Source organism: Fundulus heteroclitus, chromosome 17, assembly GCF_011125445.2.
Source record: "Fundulus heteroclitus isolate FHET01 chromosome 17, MU-UCD_Fhet_4.1, whole genome shotgun sequence".
Taxonomy (NCBI): Eukaryota; Metazoa; Chordata; class Actinopteri; order Cyprinodontiformes; family Fundulidae; genus Fundulus; species Fundulus heteroclitus.
In genome coordinates this window covers 17,276,193-17,290,538 of record NC_046377.1, presented here as the reverse complement: position 1 = coordinate 17,290,538, position 14,346 = coordinate 17,276,193, and the positions used below count along the sequence as shown (strand labels likewise).

Sequence of the window (14,346 nt, the reverse complement as noted above, 5' to 3'; positions counted from 1 at the left end):
ACTTGCTTATTGTGTAAAGTCAACTTTAACCAAATCTGTTAGTTTTACAATATTCAATGCCTTTCCTGTCTCTTCAGAAACTTGGACGTCATCCTAGATAACCCTCGCCATCCTCTCCTTCACTTTCCACACCAAGAACATCATCTGGCTGGTTAACTTTCATATTTGCAACATCATGTTCTTTCTTCACACTTTTGCCAAACTGGTCCACAGTCCACTTTACAGTTTAAACTCCCTGTCCTCCAGAAAACCTCCATAAACTACAACTAGCTTGACACATAACCAAACACTATGATCACGTCATACATTTTAATTTAACACAGATCACACATTACAATAATCAGTCTCTGCTCTGCCTGTTATTGCAGAGCAATTCATTATCACAACTCCTGAGTTTATACAAAGGCATCACTTTACAATTTTAAAGTTCTATAAATCTGCTAGCTTTTAGCGTTTTATTCTTTTTACTTTTTCCAAATCTGACCCAGTCAAATGCGGAACATTATTTGACATTCCGACCCGTCTTCTTCTTCTTAAAAAAAAAAAAAAAGCACGTCATGCTAAATTAGCCTGAGCTAGCGCGTTATTCTTTGAGTTTTAAATAAAACATAATAATGAATCATGAGGAGATCCATGTTTGGTTTATCAGCCAAGTTACTGGAAGCCAGGGAATAAACGCTGAAAGGTGACATGGCCACAGGTGGAAATAACTCGTCAATTAACAGACACGCTTACCGATGGAAGTTGTTGTCAGATGTTCAATCTGCTGAACTTTCTGACCTGCTGGTTCATAAATCCAAATTAAACTTTGACCACCGCTACTTTCATCTAAGTCGTCTTTGGCCAGTTTGAGACGCTCTTCCAAAAGTTATGATTGAACGCAGATGAAGCTCAGATTGGCAGATGTCCCAAAGACCCGCCCTACTCTCTTTCTGATTGGCTAATGTCCCGCTCAGCCATGTTTCATTGGTTGAGAGCAGCTTCAGTTTAAAACCTTGAAATAAATGCTACACTGAGCTGCAACATACACCGGAGTGCTGATTTTGCCGAAAAACTGAAGTCACTGGCCGCCATCTTGCTACTCCCTACTCTTACAGAATCCCATAGGATTTGGTTGCAACAACAAAGCAGTTTTCTGGCTCTGTGAAAACGTTTCATAGGTAATTTTATAGTCAGTGGATATACTAGCACTATCATTTACTAGGAAATTAGGTGCTGAAATATTTTACATATATTAAATATATGTATATAAGTATGTGTATATGTATATATATGTAAATATATGTTTTTGTATATTATTTATATATATATTTAAATAAAATGCAAAATATTTCAGTACATTACTTTCTCAGTACTTGATAGTTTTAGAACATAACATAAAAGTATATGGCATTTGACATTTTTAAAGTTTTAAGCCTCCCCTGAACATGAGAAAATCCTCATTATTCAATGCTGTAGAACACATATTCCCTAGTTACTGGAGGAAAATAGGGAGTACCAATATGGCGGCCGGTGGCTTCAAAGCGACTCGTTCTAACAGCACTCCAGTGTATTATATAGCTCAGCGAAATGCTAGACGGAACAATTTGCGCTTGGAAATCCGTTGCAGCGATGGAGAACTTTAACCCTTAGACTAGTGGCGCAACGAGGGAATTAAATGGATGTATATACCGCAATTACATTGTTTCTCAACTCAAGTTTATTGTGTGATTATTAAGGTAAGATCACTGATTATTTTTCCTATTTTATCGTTAAGTATTAAAACAAATCTTTACAAATAGTAGCAACTATTAAAGCTGTACAGACTAGTAAAACTAACTGGATTCACATAAAAAGCTGCACCCATCTGTAAAATAAACTGCATACACTTGACTTCATGTACTTAGAGACAACAAGCAATGAGCAAAAATTATTTTAATCATCCTTTTTTTTTTCCCTTTTCTTACAAAAAAAAAAAAAAAACATTTCCAAGGAGAGATCCAAATCAAGCAATTTAATAACCGGGAACATAAGAGTCGCAGCGGCCATTTTTAACGATACTTTACAAACGTTAACGAAACCAAAACAGGAGGGCCAGAGTGCAGGTTTCCCCTCCTGAAGCCAAGACGCACAGCTGCAGGTATGTGGTGTCTGTATGAAGATGGCATCTATTACTACGGCACCCCGAGTTTAACTGTGCGGTAAAGTCTCTGTAGGCAGTGGATTCCCACCATGCATGGAGCTGAACGCTCTCTAAAACCCATCGGTGGCCTTTATTATGGAGCTACGGTGCTGACGTCTCAGAGTGGAGTCACTGGAGCTGAATGATCTCTGATTACCGGGGTTGCACTGGTAGCTTCAAGGCAATAGCTGCTAAAGGTTTTTCTTGATTTTCTAAATGTATCCCTGGTTGGATAGTAAGATTTTTTTTTTTTGCATCCTTCCTTGGAAGCTGCATCCTTCCTTGGAAGCTATGAGGGAGGCATTGTAGGTAAACTACAATAACATTTCTTTATAGTTGTCGGTTCTTCTGAATAAAAGCGGCTCTTTTCTGCTGTTCCTCTATCAGTGTCTGGAGGTGTGTGTGCGGTGAGGGCCGTCTGGTCTGGGGGGGGATCAGTAGTCGTCTCCTCGGCTCACCACCTCCTTGCAGGTGGGCCTGAGCAGGATGGTGTGCTCGAACTGAGCGGTGTAGCAGCCCTTGGTGTCGCAGAGGGGGGGGTAGGGGTCCACGATGCCCAGGTCGCAGAGGTTCTTCAGGGCCATCAGGTACTTGCTCTCGCCCAGGCGGTCCAGCCAGCGGCGGCAGAACGCCAGCGTGCCGAAGTTCTCGTTGACCACGTTGAGGAGGTGCTTTGCCCGAGGCAGCCTGGAAGGAAGCGAACGAACGAACAAGATTTATCGTAAGTGTTTCATAGGGATTTTGTTTGATAGACCAATACAGAGCTAACCTGACAGAAGCCAGACGCATTTCGCTCCGCCTAGCTCCTCTCACATCCATCTGGGACACCGCCATAGGAATTGCCTTTATTGAAGGCTGGGCCTTATCAAAAATCCTTGCATATGATTGGATAAGCCACTTGTCTGTCATCTTTATCAACGTGCTATTTCAACCACTCACACCGAAGCTAACCCGTGACGCTGTGAGAGCGACGCAGGAAAAAAACAAAACTTTATTTTATGTGTTTGCGGCTCTAGAGGCACGCGTTTTATTGACAGTGAGCTGACAGGAAGGGGGGGGGGGCAAAGCGCCGCGGGTCGGAGTCGATCCCGGGCGGACCGTGTTGAGGACTAAAGGCCTCATAATCAGAGTGCGAAATACGGGGGGGTCCGACCCCCCCGATTAACCCATGAGACCCCCTGAAAGCCTCAAAAGCAAAGTTAAAAAGGGGTCTTAAATTGTGTAAAAAAAAATAAAAAATGAAATATTTTTTGTCACTAATGGTCACTAAAAAAATTTTAAGCTCAACATGTCCAGTATTTAAAATTCAAAACATTTATTCACAAATATCAGAATCAGAATCAGACATACTTTAATGATCCCAGGGGGATTAATACTAAAAATGTTAAAATTTTAGTATTAGGGACTGATCTTATCTGTTGTGCCTGTGAACTTTATCTGTTTCACTGTTGGTGAATGAGGAACGTCTTCTCGAGTCCTTGTATGTCTGGTGAATGTGAAGAATTGACATTAAAGCTAACTTTGACTTTGACATTGTAATGTTATAGGCCTACTGCATATTGAGAAAATTTACATCGGTATTGCACAACAATCGGGAGATGGGGACCCCCCCAAATATTGACAGGTGTTTCGTATACTGCTCATAATACGGTTAGCCGCTAACGAGCGGTTAGCCGCTAACCGGGCTAACCGCTCGTTAGCGCCTAACCGCTTGCCAAATTCGGTCGGGAGAAGGGTGAAAACATGGTTTCCACCAACAAAAGCCTTCAGAGCCGTTCTCTGATGTTCTTTTAATGAAACAATATTAGGTAGATTGGACAACACGGAAGAAATAGCAGCATCAATGCTAACGCTTGCTTCCTCGATGCGAGCCGCCATTGTTGTTGGAATCTCACGGTGGCGTCTCCACTACGTCACATCCATGAAACACCCGCCCTGCGTCCTGATTGGCCAGACCATAAATTTGGTTGGGGAAATCACATTCATTGGCCGATGTCCCAGATGTATGTGAGTGGAGCTAGGCGGAGCGAGACATGCATCTGGCTGTTGTCAGGTTAATACAGAGCAGTAGATAAACTAAAATATGCAGTTTGCAAATAAAAAAAAGCCTGAAAGTGTTGCTGCACTTTGATATCCGGCCTCTAAACAAAGTCACCGCACCCTCACCTGATGGGGACGTGGCCGACGTCAAAGTTTTTCATGTAGTGGGAGCACTCCATGTCGTCGTGGACCACACCTTTACCCGTGCTGCCGAACGTCTCGATGGCGTAGACCTCCCCCTCCTGAACAGAAAACACACGCATCAAGATACCGACCCGGGAAACGGACGAGTTTGAGCAGTTCTGAGCGATCAAAAAACTCCACCCGCCTCCATTCTTGTCGCTTCCCCTCCCTTAACGATGGGCACCGTCTTGCCGGCGTGTATCCGGTACTGACCGATGGAGTGACCGTTCAGGTTTCTGATCGGCTTCACTGGGATGAAAAAAATAAAATAAAATAGAAAAATAAATGAATAAAACCAACAACAACATGCAGTGTTTATATTATTTAGTATTCCTGTTGAAGTAACAACAAAATAGTAATGGATGACTTAATACGCTGCAAGTAAAACAGTCCTTTTCAACCTCATTTGTTTTTCATATCACACATTTGCTATGAATATTGTGTTTTTATCAGTAAAGCACACCAGGAGGTGACTTTAGCTTAAAAATCTTCTTAGTCTGTTAGTTCTTCTTCTGTCTGAGACCTCAGCAGGACAAAACAAAGCAAAGCTCCACCTAGTGGTCAGAGGCATGGACGCAACATGCATCACAGGAGCCTTCACACTCCAGTGAATTTTTTTTAATAGTATTTATTTTAGACACACAAGTATAAAATAAATGACAATTATGTCATTGTAACATATAAAAAAACAGTCTGAAAAAGGTTGTATTGGCAGAAGCAATAAGCTTATAACGCCCACCCTCCAAAACCAATTGACTGAATGAACCAGGGGAATTTTTAATGTCGTATTTTTAACAATGCACCAGGCTAGTGTCCAAATTTAGTGTCCCTTTTGATTAAATTGAATATAAATAGCAGCTGCAGATACATCTGGTGTTTTCTACCCTGGATCTGTTTGGATTTTCTGCCCCACAGCATGTTTGTGGCTTTGGTGCTTACAGCCGCCATTAGCTACCATTACTTTATTAATTTGCAGCTAAATGTTAATATGATACTAGTATCAATATGTTTGCATAATTACAGAGTACTGAAATTCAGTTAACAGCTCAAAAATGTTTTTAATACCACCAATCCAATTTGAGGCTGGATCGGATCGAAAAGAATCGAATCTTAAGAATCGAATCAGTTCTTGAAATTTGAATCCATACCCAGCCCTAATGAATACCTTGGTATGTTTTCCCATCAATCTCCACCTCGTAGGACTCCATCACCTCCTGAATCGCCTCGCCGACGTCACACAGGCGCACGTCGATGCCGGCGTTCTGCAACAGACCGACAGGAGAGCGTCAGCCGCGGGCTCCTGACACATCAAAGATGGCCGACGTGTTTGTTAGCGGGGCCGTTTGAGTCCTACTTTGATTCCGGTGTTGGTGGCGTCCTGCACCGCCTCCAGCAGCTTGTCATACTTTGGGTTAAATGTAACGGTAAAGGCACAGTCAATGATTCGCCCTGCGGAACAACACAGGAGAGAACAGCAGGCTGATTGGTGCGTTGTCTCAATCTGAACAGAAATATCTCCAATCTGACAGCAAACAGTCAGATTTTGTCCTGAACGCCCCTGGAGCCACGTTTTTTTTTTTCCCAACATTATCTTTTTTTGATTTCTTTTAACAATACTTCCAGCAATATACAGAACATAAGTGTGCTCTCACATTAAGGGAAAAGGTCAGGGTAGTTGACTATTGTCCAACATTCAACTCGACTCTTCTTGCATGTAAGATCGTTACGAGATGTTTTAAAGTAACACTTATTACATACAGAGCATGTAAAAAAGAAAACAGAAACACTCCCCCAACCCCAAATCCCCTAAAAGAAAAACAGAAAAAGGTTCCAACAATAATGGTTTGTCTAATTTCCAAAAGATTAGCCCAAATTGTTTCAGTAGTCTACAGAAAATATAAACTCAAATGTATAATTCAGAGTAGAATAGTCGGGTATACAAATAACGAAAGTTATTTCAGGACACTCCAGTCACTATAATCCACCCTCAAAATCCCTCTCATCCATGTTTTTTATATATTCCAAAAAAGGACCCCAAATGTTTAGAAATAGCGACAATTTCCCTTTTATAATGAAAGTAATCTTTTCCATTGGCAAAGTTATAGATATTTCTTTAATCCAATTAATGAATTTTGGTTTACTGGTACTCTTCCATGAAAGTGCTTTCTTCTTTAATGTTCTTTTTTGTTACTACATTCTATCCCTACTTGCCTTTATTCTATTTTCTATCTACATTTTATTATTTTGCTATATCTTAATCATGTAAAGCACTTTGTATTGTCTTGTACTGAATTGTGCTATATAAATAAATTTGCCTTGCCTTTAACTCTTTTCGCAAGTAATAGACATAGATCCATGGCATTAATCATTTTCCTGGATATATGATGTCTGTTTGGGTATAATCCTAGAATAAACAATTTGGGATCAAAAGCTAGTTTTATACCTAGTATAGTTTCTAGAGCTTGTTTAATCTCCTTCCAAAATTGTGCCACGTTTTACCGTTGATGTGCGTGCCGAAGTCGATCTTGCAGACGTCGTCGTACTGCAGGACGGTGGGGTCTCCGGCGTTGGGAGTGTAGTGGGCAGCACAATGGTTCAGGGAGCAGCCGGTGGGGAAGGCCAGCCCGGCGTTCAGCCCGTTTTCCTTTATCAGCTTACGGGAACAATCCTCCAAACGCTCGCTGGGCACAGGAGGGAAACAAGACGGCAAACAAGTGAGGCTCGACCCTAAAAAAAACGGCTTCATCTTTCCAGATTCTAAACCAGGGGTGTCAAACATACGGCCCGCGGGCCGGATCCGGCAACAATTTAGTCCGGCCCTGTGGCTAAATGCATTATCATTATAATAAAAAAATAAAAAAATTTTTTTTTTTTTTTTCCCTCCAGTGTCCTGTCTGGCAATGTGGCAATAAGATGCCACAAAGAGCTCATCAGATTTGACTTTCACAAGAGGACAAGATAAAAGGAAGAGAATGATAAAACAATTATTGAAAAAAACATGTACTTCATTTAATTGAAAATATGCAGTTCCTATATTGTCCACGAGGGGCGCTGTGTTTTAATCAGCAGATTAAGCTCCAGGTGTGGAAAAATTCAAATCATTTCTTAATTTTTATCTGTTTGATGTATTTTGTCATGCAGGACAGTGTTTTTAAGTTCCAAAAAATGTGAATAAATGTTTTTCAACATTGTACAATCACTGTGATCAGTTCTTATGCATAATGCACAAGTAAATGTTTAACTGAGTAAAAGTATTGTTGAAATTGCACATACTTTTCTTAAAAACGCTAAGGTTATTCATAATATATTGTGTAAAAGTGAAATTAATTTAATATAAAAATCAACAACAAGTCCACATTTATTAGTTCTATTTAATCTTGCAATGAGTTTACTCGTGTAGCCCTCTTGAGATCAGATTAAGCTGTATGCAGGCCCCTAAACCAAAATGAGTTTGACACCCCTGTTCTCCGTCCGTCCGTCCGTCCGTCGTCTTCCGCTTATCCGGGGTCGGGTCGCGGGGGTAGCAGCTACACCCCTGTTCTAAACACTTTAAAGGACCCGACACCTTTGGTTTGTCCAGCTCCTGTGACCCAGAGGCTGGACCAAACCGTCCAGCTCCCACAGAGTTCATGTAAACATCTCATACTCAAGCCTCCAGAGGCCTCAGTCCGTCTTTAGCCAATTTGAAGTTTAAAAACACAAAAGTTTTCCACGTTAGGTTCTCCTGAAGTTCTCAGACCAGGAGAAACTAGGGCTGGGCGATAAATCGATTAATTTGAATTTACAATTCTTTAAGATTTCATTTTTGGAAAAATCTGGATTTTATTTTGCCAATACACTCATTGGGTTTCCATGAAGAGAACAGCATGTGATGCTGAATGCATGTTTAGGCAAAATTATTGTCAAAATATTGTTAAGTGGAAACTTTTTTTTAACCATAATACAAGGTACTTTATTTACTTATTTACTTTTTTTTTTAAACTTAGTTTGAAGTTCACAAGTGCAGTGAAGCCTGTTCTTAGCTCAATGTGTAATACCACTAGCAGCAAATGTTTTGTTATATTCATTGTTTATAATGGCACGGCTGCCATCTTGTTTTACAAGCATGTTTCACAGCTTGTTTTTAGTTGCACTTTGAATTCAGGTCAACTCCCTGACGAAATGCTTGACATAAAAGCAAGGTTTTAAAATAATTTCTTTAATTTCTTTTTATGAAACAAAAAGGAGGAAAAAATCAATTAATCGGATTTGGTATGATAAAATCGTAGATTTATTTTTTTAATCCATATCGCCCAGCCCTAGGAGAAACCAGATTGGATGGACAGAATGACAGACACAGGTGGATGGATGGATAAAAGAGGGAGGGATGGACAGACTGGACCAAGTCTGGAAATACTTCCTACTCAGTTTCTATCTTTCTCTGCTGGTCCAGATTTGACTCAAACCCTGCAGCCATCAGTCGTGTCAGGCTGCAAACTTCTTGATGTGTGACTTGTTGAAGGTTTTAGATCCAAACTTTTACAGCGGCGACTTTTTTTATAACTTGACAAACATCTTATTTGAAATCTTGGGGAAAAAGTCCATCAGTTTGAGACAGAAAAAGTATTTTTGAAGGTTTTCCCATTTTCTTTACAAAAAAAAAAAAAAAGAAGACGACGTTTAACTATATAAAACTATGGTTTTATAGAGGTGGGTTATTGTGAGGTCGGCAGCCTTACCAGATCTCAATCATGGTCAGGCCAGGTTTCAGGAAGCTGCGGACGTGTTTCCGGACTTGTCTGTGGGCCTCGGCCGCCTGCCTGAAGTCGTTCCACACCTCCTCGTTGGCTTTATCCATCACCCGCCTCTCCTCCATGGTCATACGCCACGTCGCGCTACGACTGGGGGGACCACAACACAGATTTGTACCGACGAGCCTTTATTCAGACCCGGTTTGTCCCGCCAGAGAAACGTCTGGACAGAACAACCTTTCCTTAAACACGGCAGTCTGGACTTCTGGTTGCTTTTCTAGCTGAGCATCAGTGACGATTAAATTTCTTAAAGCTACGGCGAAGAAGCTCTGATTGGGCAGGACATGCCGTACGATGTCTGAACCCGTGAATTATTACAGCAGATGACACATTAGCAGCTAGAATCGGTTGAAACAGCCTGAAGTCGGAGTTTACGCCACTCACCCATCCTGACAGACGGGATATTCGCACTCTTGTCCGATGGGGAAAACGCCACTGGGGTACAACTCACAGATGGGAACGGATGGGGGGTCCGTTTGAGTTTTGGCTGATAAAAATAAATAAATAACTTCATTATTGAAACTGACGGTCTTGATATAAACCTGAAGCCTTACAATGATGACGCTGCAGCACTGATGAGAGAAAATAGTCCACTTACGTCCCTTCTTCTTCTTTTTCTTCTTCTTCTTCTTCCCTGCTGCGTTCTCCCCGTCGTCTCCATCTGAGCACAGGAGCACAGCTATTAAACCCGGCCGCCTGGAACGTTGAGATCCGCCGCAGGGGGGGGGAAACTGCTCCCGACACGTTTTAAATGGCAGATATTTACCGTCCTCGCCATCTTCGTCCTTCTCCTTGTCCTCGATCGCCTGCTTCTCCAGCTGTTTGGCCACCTCTACCACGCCATCCGCCTCGGGCTCAACGGCTGCAGCGGGAAGCAGATGAACAAATGTGGAAACCGGCTCTGATTTAAGTTTACAGCAACAGAAGGCAGTTTGAAGACACCAGACACAGAGCACTACCTGCTGGGATCGCACAGTCCTACGCACGCTACGCATCATTTTATTATTATTACTATATTGTGATCAACTTCAACCCACTCCGGTTCAAACTAAAAGCTTTAACGTTGCCCTTTGCTCTTTTGGCTGGACAGAGCTAGTGCTTAAGGAGCTAATATACGCCATTTACCCAGAATGCATTGCAACGTAAACATCATGGCGACGTCCGTATGACAATATTTTATTGAAATTTATAAACTAAACATCTTACAGTATTTTCAATGTATCATTTTTATTTCTTTTTACATCTAAACTAGGGCTGGACGATTTTGGAAAATAATCTAATTGTGATTTTTTTATCCTAATATTGCGATTTAATGTGATTATTTTGTTTTCAGTTTATTTTATCATGTCTTTTTAAGCATATACAAACTACAAATCAATCTGTTTCATCGCTGTGCAGATCAGGTGCTAAAAGAGCCGCTGCGTCTCAGCTCGGAGCAGAAATGATTGCGTTCTGCCTACGATATATTTCAACCAAAATTGCGATTTGATTTTGTTGTTTCTCTGCATTAACCACAAGCAACAAACATGGCCTCTAGATAAAGATGTCTGTAAACAAGGACAATTTAAAACAAGGACTTTGAATGTTTTTATTAATCAGAATATTATTCAAGAGAAAAGCTTTTAATTGATTTGGACATCAATCCTTGCTGAAGATAAAGTGCAACTAACAAACACGTTTATGTATTAAACTGATTGATCGCTACTTAATGCTATGGTGAGATTCCTGAAAGTTTCTGGTAAAACAGTTTGATTATATAAACTTTAAAACAAGTAATAAAACTAGATTATCTCACTGCTGCAACCGTCTTCCCTTCCATGTAGAGCCAAACTCACTTTAACCATATTACTGACACCTAAAGAACGTCTGATTCACTAATTGTGACATAGCCATAAATTATAAATTGTGATTATATTGCAAATTTCTTAAATAAAAAGGTTTTTTTTACTACTAATAGTGGGTTCCTTTAAATGTACAGCTGCAGGTTGCTTGAGTCTGGTTTCGTTCTGAACTTTAAAGACGTGGTTGTTAGGAAACCGAAGTTGGCCGACACTGAATCCATCCATGTTCTGCTGTCTTCGTGCTCTGAAGGCAGATTTTGCATGTTCTCAGTCTGAAACACAACAAAGTTTTTCATACATGACTGGAGCGCCTACAAAATCTAACCAAAGGAACAGGTAGAAACCTTTTATTGGTGCTTGTGAAGATTTTACATTTTTTAAGGTTTTGAAGGTAGTAAAACTAGTGGCGAACACGGTGCTGTAAAATATGTATATAAGTATCTTGTGTATCACAATTCATTTGTAGATAACATTGATATTATTACTATTATAAATGATTAATGATCCAATTGAAGCATAATGAAGACATTGGTCCACATCATTTTTAAAAGACGCCTTTATTTTGAAATCTACAAGGCACGAGACTATAGTGAACAGGCAATCTGTTATTATTGTTTTTTATATGAATAGAAGAATGCTGATTTTAATTTAAATGCATGTAAGAGTTGAGAAATAAAGTGGTCAAATCTATGGCTGCAACAACAAATCCGTATAATTGATAAAAATCGACAATTAAAAGCGTTGCCAACGTGTTTCATCATTGATTCGTTGTGTTGCGCAATGAACGCGTCTCTCGCCGAGTGGCGGAGCGACATAAACGAGGTGGAGGCGGTGCTTTCAAATACTAATTTTATGCAGTAAATTCTACTAATGACGAACATGGCCCTTCCTGGAAGGGAAGCGAAACGTCTTCAGCTTCAGCATAGAAGTCCAGTTGTTTTATATTTTTAACCTTTTTGGACCGAGCAATATAATATATTTTAGGTGTAACCCATCAAATTTAACTCTACAAAAATATATTTGGCTGCTTGGATGGACTTTCACTGTGTTTTATTCCCTGAAGTGACTGAAATAGCTCAGCTGATATCAAGGTAATGAGGAAAATGTGGAAATATCCTTATATATATATATATATATATATATATAATCACTGAATTCTTATTTAATTAAAAATCAAGACAGTCTGGAAAAAAATAAAGCAGTGGACTGTGGGCCAAAATTAAAAGTTATTTGTTTCTCTGAAGTGAAAAAAAAGCTTTGTAATGATTTCTCTATGCAAATATTTATCCTAAAACAGTTTTAACCCCTTAACTGCCAGTTAACACATTTTTTCCAAGTTGTAATCATTTACCTCTAATTTCCTTCTAGTAATAATTCAAAAGTCTCAGACAGGATGGTTTGTTTAGCTTTTAATTGGCTGATCACTGATGAACGCATTCTCTTGTCTCCTTACATAATAACTCCAGTAAAAGGAGAATTACGAAACAGGAAAACTTGGCAGAGGCTCAGCACAGCCAAAAAAAAAAAAAAAAAGGTGGGGCCAGATGCCAGGAATGAGGCGTTTAAACTCAAACTCTGAACTGAACAAAGATCCAGAAACACGGATTTAATGTCGCTGATCCCTGTGGGAAGTTCTCTGAGGCCTGACCGAGTCCAAGATGTCACCGTGTTCTCTGCCCTGAAACCCGCATGGCTAAAAGATCAGGCAGCGTCAAGTTCCGCCCGGTAAATACTATGCTTCCGGGTTCCCTTTCAAAATAAAAGCCCAGACGACCAAGCAATGCTTACGCAAGCTAAATGTAGGTGTACTAGTTTTTTCTGGGTGATATGAAGAGTTTTCTTGCCAAACTCCTACCACTGGCTTCAACCTATTGAGATTAAACAAACTCACCTTTTCTTTTTTTTTCCTTTTAGAAGGAAAGGAGCTGAATTAAACAGAATTTGGTGACTAACATACATACATATAGTTAGTTAGCAAACAAAACCCATGGCACTTCAGTAAAAGTGCCATTTCAAGCTTTTAAATTAAGATTTTTTTTAAAGATTTGGTTCAAATGTTAAATTACTTGACTGGTTAGACCTTAACTCAGTTATTCTATCCTAACTTGGATGAGTTAAAAGCCTATTTTTTATGTTTGACAAAAAAACAACAAAATAAGGACAAGCTTAAAAAGCTATGACAATAGACTAGTAAAAGCAGGGTTAACGTGCATGGATTATATGTCTTTAAAATACAATTTTTGTCTATGAATGTCTATCCTTCTGATTTGTTGCATTTAAAAAAAACGACAAAACAGCACAGCATTCCCCTTTTTGTAGGTGTTTTCATCTCAGGTGTTTCAGTTTTAAAATACCTTAAGACTGTGAAATAGCCATTTACAAAAAGGCATTTTATTTTTAAGAAACCTTAACGTTCATTTAGCCAAGCTTCTGGATTGAAGAAATTAAAGTTGGCTTAGCGTTTACTACTTAGTGTAGGGAGCTTTCTATGTTTTACGATCTGCAATAGGTCAAAACTTCAATGTTTTAAAACTATTCAAGACAACCTTTTAAGGGCAAGAGCACACGTTTTATATAGTTTCACGTTTCCGACTTTGATGCGGCTAACCGTGGCGAGTTTGACGCAGCGTCAACTGAGCTACTGCTAGCTTCGTTAGCCTGTTAGCATGGCAGCAGCCACACAAACCCCTCACCTGTCGTTGCAGACTTGCTCTTTTTCTTCTTTTTCTTCTTCTTTTTCGCTGCCTCCTCCACTGGGTCGGCCTCCTCCCGGACCTCGGCCTCCCCGTTCAGCTCACTTTCGTGGACTGGTTTCTGGATCACCAGCTGCTCCGCGACAACGTCCGCCATGATCGCAGGCGCTGTTGGAAAAGGAAGCGGGAGGGAACTGCTGCTGCCTCCACGGACACTCCGGACTTAAAAAAAATGGTTGATAATGTAGTGTTTTTAGCATTTGCGTATTAATTAATTGGTATTCTTTTCCAAAATGTTTGTTTTAAACTTCAAAACTGAACGATAGGCTTAAACGCCGCCTTCGGAACGATCATTTGCCATGGAATTGCATATTTGTATGTATTAAGATGTATTTACAGCTATGAGCGCTGGTGGGCATATGTCCGAGCCAAATTTGAGCACGCTAACGCCTCACGAGGTAAACATGCCGACTCAGCGAAGGGCAAAGATAGAGTACCTATAGATAGATGTTTAATAATAATGTTAATAGTAATAGCGGTTAATTTGGCTGTATAAGAAATATATTTTTTAAAAAGACAGCAATAGAGTCTCCAGTATTTTCATAATAAAATGTTGAAACACTAAAAGAAACATGGTG

The 14,346-nt window shown here is 40.1% G+C and overlaps 1 protein-coding gene across 1 annotated transcript; it reads right to left on the bottom strand.

The window, feature by feature from the left end:
* Positions 1-2,428: 2,428 nt before the first annotated feature.
* Positions 2,429-13,899, bottom strand: metap2a (methionyl aminopeptidase 2a). The gene is made up of 11 exons (XM_012873829.3): positions 13,709-13,899; positions 9,941-10,036; positions 9,773-9,835; positions 9,559-9,661; positions 9,103-9,264; positions 6,884-7,065; positions 5,739-5,833; positions 5,550-5,646; positions 4,530-4,633; positions 4,328-4,443; positions 2,429-2,848 (listed from the first exon to the last, which is right to left on the bottom strand). The coding sequence occupies exons 1-11, from the start codon at positions 13,863-13,865 to the stop codon at positions 2,596-2,598; spliced, it is 1,428 nt and encodes a 475-aa protein (XP_012729283.1). The 5' UTR covers positions 13,866-13,899; the 3' UTR covers positions 2,429-2,595.
* Positions 13,900-14,346: the final 447 nt, after the last annotated feature.